Source organism: Pollachius pollachius (genome assembly GCF_949987615.1).
Source record: "Pollachius pollachius genome assembly, chromosome: 13".
Taxonomy (NCBI): Eukaryota; Metazoa; Chordata; class Actinopteri; order Gadiformes; family Gadidae; genus Pollachius; species Pollachius pollachius.
The window spans coordinates 9,824,478-9,842,475 of record NC_136946.1 but is presented as its reverse complement, the minus strand read 5'-3'; the positions used below and the strand labels follow the sequence as shown (position 1 = coordinate 9,842,475).

The following is a 17,998-nucleotide window of genomic DNA, read 5'->3' as shown; positions in this document are numbered from 1 at the left end:
GGAAAGGACAAAAAAAAGGAAGAAAGATCCAGCACGCTTTGTGTTCCCGCTCTATATTTAGAGCGGAACTTACGTCGTGAGTTTGAGCCGTGTTTTTAGTAGGATGTAAGTGGTTTGGGCCTTTTTGGAAAATAAACTCAACTTTAAAAAGCGGGCGAGGATTTAACACAGCCGGTTTGGCGTTGTCTGCCACACACACACACACACACACACACACACACACACACACACACACACACACACACACCAAACCCGATCTCAGTTACGACAGGTCAACGGGGGGTCAACATCGGTGAAACTGTCATTCACTGCCCGTGGACGGTTGCCAAATCATCAGAATGGCGAGCCCAACACCTGTGTTCGCTAGTTTTATTAATTACACATCTTTGATTGCATCTGCCGACCAGCTGTAATCCACACTGCCACCCGCTATCCTGGTGTTGTGTTCGCCGCAAGGTCACAGCCGCCATGATGTCAGCCCTCACCGGGCCAGACGAGTGATGGGTGGCCGTGTTTACCCCGCCATAAATCACCCCAAGAAAAGTCAAATGACTCACATATAATATTATGTCCATGGCCATTGCCAAATATCTATTTCCACTTTCTGAAAGGGAGCCCCTTTGAGTTTCAAACTTCAATATATCAGAAGTATTGCAAATGAGACTGACCGAGTCGGAATATTGATGAGTGATTTTTTTACCCCATCAGTTTTATGAAGTACACCTCTCGCTGAATATTTATTACACTATAAAGCCCAAAGCACACGCTCATATTGGGTCGGACGCAAAATAATGCTTTGTATTTTCACACCCAAAATAGACTAGTCTTATACGAAGCAGAAAATAATATAGCCCCACTGCATTCGCGCCTGGTTCGTTCCACTATGTACTTTTCTCCTTGAAAACAACACGATTCTACTTCTTTTTTTTTGGGTTCTGCCAAAAATATGAACCCATATTCACACTGGTTTTTTCTTTGGGCTTATGGCCCCTCATTCAACCACTCCCTCACTCCTTCCCACCCCCGGCGCCGTCATAAAGACCGCCAGCTTGGCTCAGATGGTTGCTTACTGTGTGTTCTCATCACTGCATTTATATGAGGGCAAAAATGGAAGTAGAAAGTCAAAAAATAAGCGCAACAGCGTGAGTCCTATATTGTCATGGTAATTCAGCATCCGTCCTCGCTGACTGACCGTCAGCATTCAGCCCCACAATGCGTCTGTCTCGGGCGGCCTTGGGCATTCAGAGGGTGGGGGGCAGAGGGGTCGGACGGCGGTGCCGGAGGGTGGATGCCTGTCGCTGGCAGCAGGCTGAGCCAATGAGCTTCCTGTTCATGTGGTAATCTGTTGCTCTAGTACAATGGAGCTAGTGCTGTTCCCTCCGAGCCCAGCCCCGCGCATTAAGCTTGAGAATAGAGAGGGCCACACTGCGATCGCATCAAAAGACTCCAATGGAGGGTAAATAAATAGTTTAGAAGCCCTTTTTACCAAGTACAATGGAGCTGGGCCATTGGCTGATTTCCATCTTTGAAGTCGTCTAGCAATTTGCCACAGCTCAGAAACTATAATGTCAGTTCGGAGCAGATACAGGCAAAATTGTGTTTTCATTTCCTAAAGCGTCTAAAGACCTTCATGGTGAATAAGAAGAATGCCAGGTTTTGTTCTGCCCGTGTAGCTTTTTTGGCAGAGTACAGTGTAATTTATACAATCACATTTGCAAGCCCGCAAGATGAGCAAAGTTATTTGCGTGTACATCCAAAGTTACGATTCTGTTCCTCTGTGTTGTTCGTAAAAACAAGCTCATTAGAGTTTCCTTTTACGTCCTATTAATTCCGAGCAGAGAGAAGATTATGGATACAGCTTTAATTTGCCAAGTTTATGATGCCTGGACGGACTGTGTCATTCTGGAAAACTGCCTTCATTTGTCTGAAAGTGATATTTTTAACTTCTCGGTACAGTTGTCAGTAGGGAGATTCAAAGTTTGACTTCGATGCGCAACATCAGTTCAAACAGCCTAACTAATCTTGGACCAGCATATCTCTATGTTAAAATCTGAGAGATTTAAGGGGCACCATTTATGATTCAATGTGCGAGAGATTTCAAGGCTTTTATAATCAATATAACCAGGCACTCACTTTGTCAAAATCAGACAAAGTGAGTGCCTGGATACCATGCTCCGATTTCCAATGCTTTCAATGTCAATCATGCTTTGATAAATGGGATTTCTTCAAATAATTAACAAGAGAAACATCATCAAGTTGTAGCTGCAGAGTAGAGTGTAAAGGACACAAATGCCAGAGGAATGGCTGACTGAAAACAACTGTTTTGGATTATCCTGATGTTGTGTACTGGTGTAACCTTCTACTAGAAAAGGGCGGGATAGATTTCCTCCACAAAGTTTGCCCTTTGAAGGCAGTAGTCTGGTAAGCAGGACTATATCTCAATAAAGCTTTTCAGAACAAGGTCTGTGGTTCCTCTCCGAGTAACGTCAATACAAATGTTTGCCGTTTATAGCGCAATTGCTATTCAACTCACTCGGCGGTGGTAGAGAGGAGCAGAACTAGAGATCTGCCAAACTAACACAAATCAAAAGTAGACATCCGGACGGGGTAGCTCGCACAAAAAACATCATTTTCCGAGGGTAAACCGGTTCTTTTTAGAAGTGATCGCTTTCAGTAAAGTTGACCAACCCCCGGGGGCGCCGGACAGAGTCTGGAGCGGCCGCCCCGACGCAGCCCCAGATGGCCCTCTGTTTATCGGAGCTGGCTCTGATCCCCTCTGCGTGTCCTAGTGTTGCATGCGGTAAACCCTTCCACCGAGCCAAGGCAGGGGCACGGCGTGCTTGAGTCACTGCGGCAGGCAGATGAAGCGAGAGAGGCTGGGCTGGAGTGGGAAGGGGGGGAGGGGGTGGGCCGGGGAGGTGTTGGCGGAGTGGGAGGTGGAGGCTTGCCGGAGGGGGAGGGGTGTGTGGGGGTGTTGGCGATGGAGAAGGCGGCAGGAACATTACACCATTACGCTCTCCTGTTCCACAGCCCCGGTGACTTATCTCATGAATAAATCACGCCGGCAGAGGCCGGACAACTCAAACTCTGCAACTGCTCTCTGCTGGCAGAGGTCTGCATCCCAATCCATCTTCGCTTCTCTGTCTCACCTCCTTTTTTTCTTTTTTAGGTCTCTGTCGTTCTCTCTCTCTCTCTCTCTCTCTCTCTCCCTCTCTCTCCCTCTCTCTCTCTTGCTTTGACTCCCTCAGTCTCTGTCTCTCTCGCTCTGTCTCTCTCGCTCTGTCTCTGTGTGTGTGTGTGTCTCTCTCTCTCTCTCTCTCTCTCTCTCTCTCTCTCTCTCTCGTGTGTTTCTTGAGCCCTCTCCCTGTCCCCCAACCACCTGCAATCTCTTCCATTTCTTGCTCACACTATAGTCAGCTGCTCAACATCGCTCACTTTATTTATCACGCTATTTTGACACTTGGACACTCTATGATAAGGCCTTCTGCCCATGCACTGATTGAACCCTTACTGGGGGTGGCTTGGAAGTACTGATCTAGTACCCTCCACACCCACCCCCCTCCACCCAGCCCCCTGCTCTCTGCCTCCACTAAGTCATGTGAGGAGATCAGACAGATCAGATCTTGGAACGGACTGCGCGGAGAAGCGTATCGCTTTACCTCTGAAGGGTCACTAACGTGGTGTTCATGCGGAGAGGCGGCAAGGAAACCAAAACAAGATGGGAAAAGAGAACCTCCATACAGTGGCAGGTTTTCATTCGGGCCGTATACGTGGCCCTATGTCGTGTGAGGGGGGTTGTCCGCGCCCCGTGTACCGTATCCAGGTGCACACGCAGAGGGTAGGCTGCGGCGGTCGGCTCCACGCTTGTTACAATGCGCCATTGTTCTGTGGTTGACGCCGGGGTAAATTGATCTCCTCCCCCAGCCTTGCTCCCAGCCGCCACTGACGACAGCGCAGCATTGAACTGAGGTCTGAGGTCTGCTCATTCCTGTCTCTGTGCACGTGTGTGTGTGTGTGTGTGTGTGTGTGTGTGTGTGTGTGTGTGTGTCTCTGTTTTAAACTGGCAATGCTGCTTTGCGTGGGAGGCTGGCACACACAGGACTCATTCCTGACTGTGTGTGTGTGTGTGTGTGTAGGTGTGGCTGTGTGTGCGAGTGTGTGCATGTGCTTTTTCGTTCAAGGGGTGGGGGATGAGGTCTGATGCCTAAACGTGCTGTGCAACAAAAAGGCGGGCACAGTGAAATCTTGGACCAGCCTTCTAATCTATGTTCACCCCCACTGTGGTTGGTGTGTGTGGGGAGGGGGTGAAAGAGAAGCTCTAGGGGAAGGAAGGAAGAGGAGGGTGAGGAAGAGGAGGAGGAGAAGGAAGGAAGAGAAGAAGAAGGAAGGAAGAGGAGGGTGAGGAGAAGGAAGGAAGATAAGAAGGAGAAGGAAGGAAGAGAAGAAGAAGGAAGGAAGAGGAGGGTGAGGAGAAGGGAGGAAGATAAGAAGGAGAAGGAAGGAAGAGGAGGGTGAGGAGAAGGAAGGAAGAGGAGAAGGAAGGAAGAGAAGAAGAAGGAAGGAAGAGGAGGGTGAGGAAGAGAAGGAGGAGAAGGAAGGAAGAGGAGGAGAAGGAAGAAAGAGGAAGGTGAGGAGAAGGAAGGAAGAGAAGGAGGAGAAGGAAGGAATAGAAGGAGAAGGGAGGAAAAGAAGGAGGAGAAGGGAGGAAGAGAAGGAGGAGAAGGGAGGAAGAGAAGGAGGAAGAGGGAGGAAGAGAAGGAGGAGGAGGGAGGAAGATAAGGAGGAGAAGGAGGAAGAGGAAGGGGAGGAGAATGAATGCAAGACATTGACGCGGAACGTGTGGCTGGAGATGGAGGGAGATTTGGGAGATTGACGAGAGATGACCGAAAGGGAATAGATGAGATAAAGCAGGGCTGGGGAGGGAGTGATGGACTGCTGGTGGAGGAAGGAGGGGGAGAACACCAGAGGAGATATAAATATGCCACCACGAGGAACATGCTTTATCAGCACAACGATACGACGGATAGTAAAAAAAAAAACGGCTACCTGTAGATTTATCGTATGTATGCTAATGAGGGTTTAAATCAGGGAGGTAATCATCACGGTGGAGACAGACAGGTACCGCCAGTCCAACATGCAAGATGATCTTTATTCAGCTCAATGTCCAAGAAGGGAGGGGTGCACATCAACACAAACAGCAATTATACGGACAAATGCATGAATACAAGTATACCAAATCAGCTATTTTTTATCCAAATATTGTAATTTTTCATCGTATTGTTCTTGTATTTTAGTGTAATTACACTGATTTTAAATAACGCAACATTGCCCTTGTTCTTCCAAACGTGTGTTTAGAATAAGGCAGTACCTTGAGCAGGTGAGCTGTTCTCTCTAGCTCACACTCGGCGGTCCGCTGCCGAGGTGAGCGGTGCGACGGCGTTCCTCGGGGGGTCTGAAGTGACATTCTACACATAGCAGCACTACTTTGCATTTGAAAGAACACTGAATATTCACCAGGAAAGACGATATGCTTTTTTTAAATATATATCACTGCTCTTATTTCCATATCTGTGTGGAATTCTTTATTCATTTCTCTGGTACTAGATAGTTGTTTTTTAGTTTTTTTTTACTTATATCAGAAAAGAACAAAGGAGTCGTTTCTGGACCTTAGATTTGCTTTCAAGGAGATGCTTGACCTTTTCTCGTATTCTCTTTAAAGGGAACGAATGAGGTCATTCAGCCTTATATCACACACACACACACAAACCCACATGTGCGCGCACGCGCACACACACACAATAAAGCTTCTCCACATAAAGTAGACATGATAAATGCTATAGTCGCGTGAGACGTGACCACTGGACCAGAGAGTCTGCACGCCTTTATTTCCTGGACAAACTCCTTGCGTTTGTGGACGATAACGTCGGACGTCTTATATCGGTCGACAGTTGGATAAGCGGTTAAACGGCACACAACACCCACACACCTACGTACACATCAGGCGGCCGGCGACGGGCCGTAACTCATGGGCTAAGTTGGCCGCGGCTAGTGGCCTTTGAAGCAGTGTTCCACTGGGCGCTCCCGCGCCGCAATTACTGGCTTATTTATGAATTTGTGCACAGTTGACCTTCCTGCAAGAGGAGAAGTGGATGGGCTCCTCTGGAGAGTAGTGAAGCAAACGGGGCACCAGGGAAATGTGTCCCCCTCCCTCCCTCTCTCTCTCTCTATCATTGAGCATCGATTAATATAACTTTCAGATGAATCTCTGCAAAGAGACAGCCAGCATCGACATTGCTTAATTTTAGAAAAAATAAATAAACATTTTGGACCTGAATGGGAATGTATGGGTGTGCTTTGTTTTTTTTTACCATGCATGAGCCTGATTGAGAATTAGTTATTCAAGAGATTGGTGTTAAAGGTGACAGTGGTGATGAATGATTTAGCAGTGCACGAGAACACTTCATAGTACCCCTCTCCGTTTGCTGCTCTGAAAGTTTTTGTCCACATGTGTGTGATTGGATTGGCAGCTATTGTTCTCCAAGAGATATGTGTCACACAAAAAGACATGGTCTCTTTCTCTGACTCTCTCTCTTTGTGTCTCCCCAACACCGGCTTGCTCAATGTTTGCTCTTGTTTTCATGTTGCTTAGCCCTCTCTGTTTGTGTTTCGACTTCCTGTGTGAGAAATACCACTGACTCCAGAGGAATGTGCCCAATTAGAGAGAGAGAGAGAGAGAGAGAGAGAGAGAGAGAGATCTTTGCCAACACATATCCTGGCTGCTGCTGTATTCTAGGATTTCATGTTATGTTCCTGATTTTAATGACCATGTTTATTTCCTGAATGAAACCGGTTTAAAACCGTTCTTCCTTTCAGAATACTTTGGCATGCTTGACTTTCTGACAAATTGATCAAATGCATTGTGGCACGGTCACTATAGGGACTCTTTCAAAATAAAAGACACATCCATAAAGAGGCTGTGTGTTTGATGTATGATTAAGTAGCAAAACAAATACTTGCATGGAATTTAAGTCCAGTGAGCTTTGTGTACTCTATCAATGTATTGACTCGTGAAAAGGGTATTATGTATTTTCCCTTTGAAGAGCTATCAGTTTAAATGTCAATGATTGCACCATGCTATTAAGACGAACAATGTAAATGATGAATGGCTCTGCTTAGCCTGTCGTTTGTAATAAAGCTAACAATGTTGAGCGTAGCAGATGCTTTTGTTATATGCTCCATTTCAAGTGGAATTTTAAGAAACAGGGTTATAGATTGATGGCTAGATGACTGGGTCTGGAAACTAGCATTGATATTATAGCCTTATTGTGAAGACCATTTTGCTTACATAAAACGTAGCATGATTATGTTGTTTTGATACTCATTGCGTTTAACTGTTATATTCACCATATTGTGTCCCTGTGCGTGGCCTGTCATGGTTCATGTGGATATCTGAGCAGTAGATATTCTATCCAAGATCATTTTTTCATCTCCTTATTTATATGTTTTGTATCAACAGATGGAGGCACCATCTTAATGTCAGACACAATCATAAGTCTAGCTCCTTCTCTCTTGTCATCCCAAGCAACTCACACACACACACATACACACACACACAAGCACATACACACATCTAGAAACTCACAAATAAACTGACATGCTCTCGCTCTCTCCACCCCCTTCTCTCCCCACCTCTATCTCTCTGTCTGAGATTCCAGACAGAGTTGTCTCCTCACTACGGGCACCGGCTAAGCTATCAGGCTAGCTAGCTTAGCCACAGGCCCGCCTCCACCATTGTTGTTGTCCATGATGTCAAATCAGGCCAACTCTTTATGCTCCTCGGTGCCATGGCCCCGGTCACCTAGCTCCCAGGTCCAGCCAGCGTATTCACCAGCGACCACACACACCCTAGCCCCCCTCCCGCCCATGTCATCTCTCAGAACGCTGTTAACGCCTGCCCAGGGAAAGTTTACGATCACCCACGGGCTAGTACAAGCGCATGCATGAAGGTGTGCTAAAGAATGTGTGCGTGTGTGTGTGTGTGCGTGTTTTTGCGTGTGTGTGTGTGTGTGTGTGTGTGTCTTTTGCAAAGGGGCCAGGTCCATCCCTGTGTTCTCCACACAAATCCTTTCTGTTGAGCGACAACGATTCTGACCTTTGTAATTAGCATGTGGAATAAAAGGCTCTCTTGATTGAGAGGGCGGCTTTATCAGCCTGATGAATCGTCTTTTTGAAAGTGTTGAGTAATATCGGAACCAAAAAGATTTAGATATGGGAGGTCAATTTTCACATTGCCTCACATTTCTCCCCAAAAGGATTGAAGGCCCTTGGCAAGGGACATTTTTTGGAAGCAAAAATAAATAAATGTTTCGAGGAAAGACGTAGTGGATGAGCGCAGGCTGTCAACAAGGAAAAAACACTTCAGGATCCTCAACAAACTCCTTGTGTCATCTCTGAGGTCATCTCTGGTTCCTTCATGTTCTTCTCTCGGAGGTTCTCGCGTTCCTTAATGTTCTTCTCTCTGAGGTTCTCTGGTTCCTTCATGTTCTCTCTGAGGTTCTCTGGTTCCCTCCTGTTCTTCTCCAGCTGACCTTTGACCGCTATGTTTCCTTTCCAACATATTCTCAGTATACATGGTTGGTTAGATTACTGACTGCACCGCGTTTGTCTGCGATTTGACCTGGTCGTCTGGCGGTCAAAACGTGTGGTTGTGGGACAATGGAAAGGCCAAGAAGCCTTGTGTTGCCTCATAGCTTGGTGCCTCTTGGTCGGGGTCCACATGCATGTGTGCAAAGAACCTCTGGTATTTAAACAACTACGGGTGACTCATTGAACAACAAGTAGTACGATTAGGGGCGTCTAAAATCGAGTTTGTATCCAAAAGTATGAGAATAAGAAAATCACAGAAAAAAATAATTCGGGGAAACAGAATGACGTGCAAAAATAAAATCCAGCTGGAAGCAATGTGTTTGGCATTGAGAGAGACAGAGAGAGAGCGAGAGTAAAAGTGAGATGAAGGGAGGTCGAGTAAGGAAGGGCATGCGAGTAAGAGATATCTTTATCTCCCTACTCACAAAGAAATCCTAGATGGGCCAATCGGCACGCTTTAAAAATAGCCCCCCAACTCTGGAGTCCACCGCAGCGTGGGCTGTGCCGGTAGGCCCATACGTGATCCCACACTGCCGTTTTCGGTTTTGTTTTGTTTTGATTCCTCCACCATCCGGAGCCCCCCCTAGGCAAGTGGGGCCCGTGGAAAATGACTTGCTTTCTCTACACCTCCACTATCTCTCCATCTCCCTGATTTGCTCCCTCCCCCCCCTACCTCTCACTGACTTTATCCCCTTTTTCCTCTCTGACTTGCCTCCTCTTCCCCTCTATCTCGCTCTCTCTCGCTCTGTCGCTCTCGCCCTTGCTCTCCCTCGCTCTCTCGCTCTCTCTCTCTCTGTCGCTCTCGCCCTTGCTCTCCCTCGCTCTCTCGCTCTCTTTCTCTCTCTGTCGCTCTCGCTCTCTCTGACTCCATCTTTCATCCTCTCTCTGCTGCATCCAATCGATCTCTATTTTCTCTCATCGTGTTCCCCCTTTACTCCGATCCTTAGTTTCTAACACATGCACACCACGCGCACACACACACACACACACACACAAACACACAATACCCTCTTCTCCGCCTACCTGTCTGTCTGTCTGTCTGTCTGTCTCATTTTCAGTCTCCCTCTGTTACCTTACTCTCTGTCGCCCCTCTCCCTCTGTTCCTCAAAAGTCCTCCTCCACTGCCCCCCTGCTCCCACACACACACACACACACACACACACACACACACACACACACACACACACACACACACACACACACAGGGAGCTCTCATCCTTCCCTTAATAGGAGACATTGGCTCTAAATCAGCTGCAGCTCCATTCCCAGGCGACCTGCACATGATTTGCTATTCACTCCTTCGGGCTACAGGTTTACATCAGCTGAGGTAGAGCGAGGTAGATGCTTAATATAGAGAGAGAGAGAGAGAGAGAGAGAGAGAGAGAGAGAGAGAGAGAGAGAGAGAGAGAGGAGAACACATGATCGAGAGAGAGAGAGAGGAGAACACATGATCGAGAGAAAGAGAGCTAAAGATAAGTATATATCTATTTCTTTCTATTTTCTTTTCTTTCTCTCCCTGTCATTCCATGACTCCTCTCTCCTCCCTCGCGGATACAATTGAAATGCGACTGCACTACCCCGAACACATGTCTCTAAGCGCTCAAGGTTCGGCGGAAGCTATCCAGGATAAGGGAATGGGGGATTTGTGTTCCTCCCGCACATAGCAAGGTTGCTCTTGCGTATGCGGCGGACACGCTGTGTAGCGCGGCATTATCGGGCTAGCTCTCAGCTGTTAGCACGCAGGACGTTTTGCTAAGGGAAGCCTGAGGCTCCGGGCTCTTCTCTTTAAGGAGTCCTTGAGATTTGAGCCGACTTGGATTAATAAAGGATGAGCCCTCCTGGGGGTGGTTGGATCTGGGTCATTGGCTTGGCTAAGGCGTGTCTCTGTTTATCCTCCCAAATGTGTATTTTTCTCTGGTTTAATTAAATACCATTAAAAGACACACGCAAACATGAACATGCACCAAATTATAGTTTGCTAGCATAGGCCGATCGCTGCACGTCTGCGTAAAGCACAGATCATCAGCACAATGCAAAACAACAATTGTCAATTACTCAGCAACTCGTCAGTGATTCGGGTTGTTTTTCGGTCGTATAAAAATACTTTCCCCCCAATTAGTTCACATCATTAAATCATTAGTCTGATCCAGGGCCCTGCTTCGCTATGAGGCAGCGAGAGGGGTGGGGTTAGGGTTGGGTGGGTGCCTGGTGGGTTAGTTGGGTGGGATGGGGGGCGGGGGGGCTCATGGTGTTGGTTCTGCGGTATGTGCTGCATGGCTGCCCCTGGCCTGGTTCCAGTGCAAAGCCAGGTCTCCCTCTGGCTGCCTCTGCTGCTGCCTCTGGTCCTCCTATAAATCACAGCCAATTACCACTGCAACCAGCCCCACCTCCTCTTCCTCCGTCTCCTCCTCCTCCTCCTCCTCCACCCGCCCAGTCAAGAGGCCTACGCAGAGAGAGAGAGAGAGAGATGGACAGAGAGAGAGATGGACAGAGAGAGAGAGATGGATGGACAGAGAGGGATGGAAAACGGCGAGAAAGGATGTGAGAGAATGGAAAAGAGAAGGATACAGGGAACGAGAGGGAGAAGGGGGGTGTGTAGGGAGTAGGAGAGTAGAGCAGCATACCCTACTTTAAAATCCATTGTACCTTCTTTCCTCTGTTTTATATAACAAAACCTGACTTCATGATCTGTAAACGTAGTGTTTTCTGCACAAACACATTGTGCCCTGAGTGATGCATGAGAGTCAGCTCCTGCACTCTGTATGTCTCTCTCTGAAAACAAAACAAAATGGCTTAATTTAGATGTTGGCTGAAAGCAAAGAACCCATTACTGAAATAGGTTGATGGTAATGTTTATTAACCTGGTATTATTTTCCTTAGCAAAGAAACACAATTTTCTGCTTTGTGCAGCCAATGTTTCAAGCCTATTCTTGCCGTGTGCTTCAAAAGGGAGCTGAGCCAATAGTTCATGTGGTATAGAATGCCAGATGTTATTTTTTAATTGATGATACACTAAAGGGGCTCTTTGTGCAGATTCACAGAGCCCGGCCTTTCCCCAGCACACTGAATATGGTACCTTTAAAAAATAGGTATAGCGGATGCACAATTTGCTGACGCATTAGATTGACTTGATTAGGATTGTGTTGCAGTGGAAGGGTTTTGTGTGAAAAAGGGTCTGAAATCATATAATATTATTTTTGGGCTGTATTCATACTATGTTATACAGTCATTAGGTCAGTAAGTCAGTGTAATTTTAGAATATTCATATTTTCCCTTCTTGCCTTCCACTTAGAGAGAGGTTTTGTTAATGTTGTGTTACTTATCATAGCCTAATAGGTCATGTTTAGTACTGCTCCGATATGCCCTGAAGCAATATGGTAGATGAGCATTTTTTTTATCATCAGCGAAAGCATTTGGTGCAAAAATAATTCATATTTAATGTGCCATGCTTTCGCTATGGCTGATGCATCGTGTGCACACACTCATACACGCACACACACGTAGACGCACACACACCCATACACACACACACCCAGTCATGTTTATAGCTATACTCGTCTGCATTCAAGCTTATATTAATGTTTTTTGGTGTTTGCATTCAAGTATTGTGTGTGTGTGTGTGTGTGTGTGTGTGTGTGTGTGTGTGTGTGTGTGTGTGTGTGTGTGTGTGTGTGTGTGTGCGTGCGCGCGCGTGCACGTGTGCATATATCAATGTATATATTCAGAGATGCGCTTCATGCGGCAGATTTATCATCCTAACTTAATATACTCATAAACATTCTCCGACACGTCCTCCCCCCCCCCAGCTCCCCCCCGGCATCTCCATATACATAGACTCACACACACACACACACACACACACACACACACACACACACACACACACACACACACACACACACACACACACTTGCACATTCTCTCACCTCGGTCCTCATGGCTCAGTAAATTGGGCGGGTGTAAAGCGTACTGCCAGGCTAAAATACCGCACAGCAAATAAAAAGCTGCAGCTAAACGGCATGTCACCACAGTGGGGGATTAGAGGAGGGAGGCAGCGCTGGTGGGCTTTCTCATTTACCTCCTGGAGGCTTTTCTAAGTGTCAGTACCGCCTTCTTGGTCTCTCTCTCTCTCTCTCTCTCTCTCTCTCTCTCTCTCTCTCTCTCTCTCGCTCTCTCTCTCGCTCTCTCGCTTGGGTGCCCTTTGTGGATCTCTGTATTGGAGGGCTGTCATCCTGACATAGGAGGGCTTGTATTTATTAGATATTTGCAGTTTACGGGGCTGACAGGCGGAAGGGTAAACATTAGTCACGGAACCACCCGGAAAGGGAACCGCGACCGGTTATTAACCTTTTGCGATTTTAGCAAACAACACAGGAAGGAAGATGTATTTTTGTGTTGTGTTGTTTTGGTGTGTATGCTTCAAGTGTGTCGTAGTTGTGTGTTTTGTCGGTTGTTTGTTTAGAGCAACAGCCACTCGTGGTATGGTATGTCATGGCATCCTTCCCTGTAACGGATGTACCCATGGTGAAACACCTTTTATGGTCTCACAGACACAAGGTGATCATGCACACAGAATGCTGAAACATATAACTGGAAGACAATAGAAAATCATTATATATTTTACATTTACATTTTTGTTTGCATATATCTACAGGATATGTATATTCTATAGTGCATAAACATATATATATATATATATATATATATATATATATATATATATACATACATATATATGTACATGAAAATCCTTGCAGCTCACCGAACCCTCCATCAATCCCACATTACCCCTGACTTGCATTCCACGTGAGATCCTGTGGATTACATGTAAGGCACTGCATGACCTTGCCCCCAGGTACATCTCTGATCTCCTCGTTAATCATTCCACTTCTCCACCACTCCGATCCGCCGATCTCTGCCTTTCATCCATACCTCGCTCCGATCGCAGAGCTAAAGATCGCACCTTGGCTATTCTAGCCTCAACCCTCTGTAGCCATCTTCCCAAATCGTTCAGATGAACTGATCTTTGGCCTGTTGTCAGCGGCTTCTGAAAAACCGTCCTCCTAGACAACCCTGTTAGATCTTCATCCCTGTCTTATCTTTTGGTTATGTTTTGGTTTTAATTTGTCTCTCGTTTTTCTTTCGTGTGGGTGCATTTGAAGCACTTTGGAACTGTCTGTTACAAAAAATGCAATAAAAATAAAGCTTAACTTATTTACTTACTTACCATCCCTCTCTCACTTTCACTTTCATCTTATATCCAATTCTATCTCTCTCTCTCCACTTCCCTTCTCTTCCTAAACCTCTCTCGCCCACTACTGTAACTAATATGCTGAAGGACCTGACCCTCCTCTCCTCATTGTGTTAAAAGTATTTTAGCTCTTGACCTCAAAAAATAAGTAATTAAATCAACGAGTACAACAGAAACACAAAATGAAAGTCAATCGATAGGACAGACGGGTGAATTCCAAATTGTAGGACACAAACCCAAGTTTGTTGGGGACTAAGAGCACTGTACCAGAGTCCAACATTGCTATTGCTAGTAGTTTCACAGACCAGTAGCTTCACAGAAGGATGTGTGTGTGTGTGTGTGTGTGTGTGTGTGTGTGTGTGTGTGTGTGTGTGTGTGTGTATTGTTTTTCTTGTTTAGCTAGAGTTAGGGCTTTGTATGTGCTTAAAGTAGAAGTAATATAGGCTTTGGAGGTGTCTTAAGAGTTTAGAGTGTGGATTTGCATTAAATGGTTTGGTGTGTCTGTGTGTGTGTGTGTGTGTGTGTGTGTGTGTGTGTGTGTGTGTGTGTGCGCCCACATAGGCAGGTATGTGTGGACTAAAAGAATGCATCCCGGGCAAAATAACAGTTTGGTTTTGATCAAAGTTAGGCAGGCGTCTCTTTGAGTGTATGTTCATGCTTGCCCACGCGCGTGTGTGTGAGTCTGAGTGAGTGAGTGAGAGAGAGGGAGAGAGCGAGCCCTATATGCCCACACTGTCTCGCCCGCCCGCCCCGGCGCGACGGCGCGTCCATCAGTTCCAGTTAGTGCTGCGTGGTAATTGGCCGGTCCATTGATGGACGGGGGCTCTCTCTTCACGCTCCGGGGCCTCCCCGCCCTCATTGTGTTGGGGACGTTCGAGGCGTCACGCCAGCACACAGGCACTCCCATACACACACACACACACACACACACACACACACACACACACACACACACACACACACACACACACACACACACACACACACACACACACACACACACACGAACGCGCATGCACTCACATACTCCAACTAGCACATCAAATCAGCCAATACTCAGACAGCTCTATCATCAACGATGGTATATGGGGGGCTAATGGATGTGTCTGTGTGTGTTGTGTGTGTGTGTGTGTGTGTCTTCTGAACTTTACAGCGTTTGGGCGGTTCTCCCCATGGAGACTAAAGGGTTAAAGTGTTTAAGTGGAGCTGCTATTGGCATCTAGCTGTATCCCTCTCTGTCCATCCATCTCTCTCTCACTCTCTCTCTCACTCTCTGTCTAACACTCTAACTGTCTCTCTCTCTCATGCTCTCTGACACTCTCTCTATGACTTTGGTTCTATTCTATATTCCTCTCTTCTCTCCTCTACCCTCCCATTCATCACCCACACGCTCTATTGTAGTGGGCATCATCATCTCTCCTTTTCTCACTCTACTCTTTCACTGCCTCTCTCTTTCAGACTATCTCTCTCTCTCTCTCTCTCTCTCTCTCTCTCTCCCTCTCTCTCTGGCTCCTTATACATCCCTGGAACAGAGACATAAATGGTGTGTGATCAGCCCCCCCTCCCCATATTAGCAGGACAACCAAGGATATCTCAGGAGGAGAATTTGGAGAGAGAGAGAGAGAGAGAGTGAGAGTGAGAGAGAGCGATGACTGTAATGAAAGTCAGGAAAAACAAAATCATATTTATTACACTTTGAACAGAGAGTGTGGGGGAGCAAAACACTTTAATGGGGGTAAATTTCATATAGCGATGATCTTGGAAGAAGGCTAGGGCGGATGTTTTTTGACAACTACATCAAAATATCACACCCTGAAAGTGGAAATTGTATTTTTATTAATATTTTTTTTCACTATAATTAGTTTTATGGTCGAAATTGGTTACCAGTGCAGGAATGGTAAGCAGGAAGTGTGCAGTCTCAAACAAACATTGCTATAAACACAGATAATCTGGCATCACTTTTCATTTTATTTTTGCCCCTTCACAGTGGTTCTTATTAGATGTAAATTACTGAATTAATGAATGAGGTTCGAAAACAAAACCTTTTTTACATGAGTAATCCCTTTAATAATATCAACTAATGGGTGCAACTTATTGTTTGTTTTATTATGACCAGATGCTCGGCTGAAGCACTGGCCCTATGACGCGTAGAACCAATTGTAACTGATATTGACTTGGTAGGACACACTTATTCAGACAGCCTGATGCATCAGCCCCATTCCTTTTCTCTCCCCCATCATCCATCTCATTTCTCTCTCACTTTCTAGGTCCCTTATTATTTTCTTCTATTGTTTTGCATTCTGATCTTTCTTCATGTCTCTTTTGTAATATTTACACGATCCATCGTTTCTCTTCCTGAATTCAGATTTGTGTGTCCAGTATTAATAATAAATCTGTCCGTTTCCCCAACTGTATGAACGTACACCCATCCCAAATCAGTGCTTTTTATAAAGTAAACGTCTCGCTGTAATCATTGGAGCCACTTACTAATGGTACGCTCTTGTTTTCTTGCTCCTTCCTGACTACGTTTCCCAGCAGCCCTATGCTCCACCCCCCCACCCCATGGCTCCTCCCAGCCCCAGCACCAACAGCTGCAGCCAGGGAGGGGCGGAGCAGCTGAGCAAGACCAACCTGTACATCCGAGGCCTGCCGCCCGGGACCACCGACCAGGACCTCATTAAGCTCTGCCAACCGTAAGCACTGGACACCCGCACGCACGCACGCACGCACGCACGCACGCACACACACACGCATGCGCACGCATGCTCGCTCCCACGTATGAACGCAGGCGCACACACACACCGACAGACCCACACATATCAACACACACACACATTATTTTAAATTGTATGCGCATTGAAAAATGGTCATGCATATATTGTCTTGGTATTGGTTTAATTTCACAACAAATGCCATGGTATAATCACACAAAGTGTAACCAAAGTCGTGTTTACGCTAAAAACTGTAGGTTTAAACCAGCATCCACAACATTTAGATAAAACTAAATATACTTCCTTAAAAACTAATAACAAAAAAGGTAGCAGGCAAACCAGCCATGGTGGTTTTAATAAAAAAACGCATTTAGCAGCTATTTTAATGTTTAAACAAACTATCTAAATCAAACTAGCAAACTATCTAAAAAAGTTCCACAATGACCTATGATAACAGGATGGTAACCTAATAAACAAGAATAGACGATTGTTACAGTGTTCTCTCTCTCTTCTGATGGGCCGTCATCCAGAATAGTGTCCTGTGACTTTTCTTTTTATTTGCTCATGCAAGTCCTGCCCTGCAGTTTCATTGAAACTTTGCAGGGTGAACAAACCACCCTTCAGTGTTTGATTCCCTGTGTTAATCTGAGGGTAGCCTCATACTTCTGAAAGCCGTTTCTTTAGAAACTTTTACACTGAAGCTCTACCATGACGGACACAGACTCGGACCAATGAGTGGAGCCAGAGCACCTGACGTCGTTAGTCATCCAGTGTTGCTTTAGTTTTTCAAGCATTATCCAGATTTTAGTAGTTAAAAAAAATGTAACCATTTTGGAAATGAAAAAAATACATCCAGGGGAAAAAGCATTAGTCGAGGTAAAATACTGGTCTTCCCTTTTTCTGCGTTAATGTGATCGCTTACGTCGACTAATCGTGGCAGCCCTGGAAACCACCTTATTCAAATACAAACAATGGCAGTAAGGCTGCCTTAAACCCTACCTACCTCAGGGAAAAAGTCTTAACTGCGACAGCCCTAAACAAACTCACGCACACATGCTTTCTCTCGCCCTCATCCTTTCGCATGCAAACACACACACACACACACACACACACACACACACACACACACACACACACACTCCAGCGAGCCAGCACCAGTCAAACTCGGCAACGCTCAACGCCCAATCTCAAATGCTGCATTCCTCCATATCCACCGTGTCCCCTGGCCTGTCTGTGAGCGTGGCTCGCTCCACACTTGTCTCCGCTCTGCACTGCAGCTCTGTAACGCGTCTCAGCAGCGCACGGGAGCGCACCGCCTGCTTCCAGCCTCCGCAGTGGGGACACGCTTTCCCCCGCAGCTGTGGAACCCTTTTCACTCACCGCCACAGTT

The 17,998-nt window shown here is 46.2% G+C and overlaps 1 protein-coding gene across 4 annotated transcripts in view; it reads left to right on the top strand.

Annotated features, from left to right (window-relative positions):
* The window catches only part of LOC307084975 (RNA-binding motif, single-stranded-interacting protein 3-like), a 205,403-nt gene that overhangs the window by 26,172 nt on the left and 161,233 nt on the right, over positions 1-17,998 (top strand). For 2 of the 4 annotated variants that reach the window (XM_079749546.1, XM_079749544.1), the window contains exon 2: positions 16,436-16,590. In XM_079749546.1, coding sequence (XP_079605672.1) covers positions 16,436-16,590 — 155 coding nt within the window. Of the gene's footprint in view, positions 1-16,432; positions 16,591-17,998 lie in introns of all 4 variants that reach the window. The other 2 variants (XM_079749545.1, XM_079749543.1) reach the window with 1 other exon arrangement.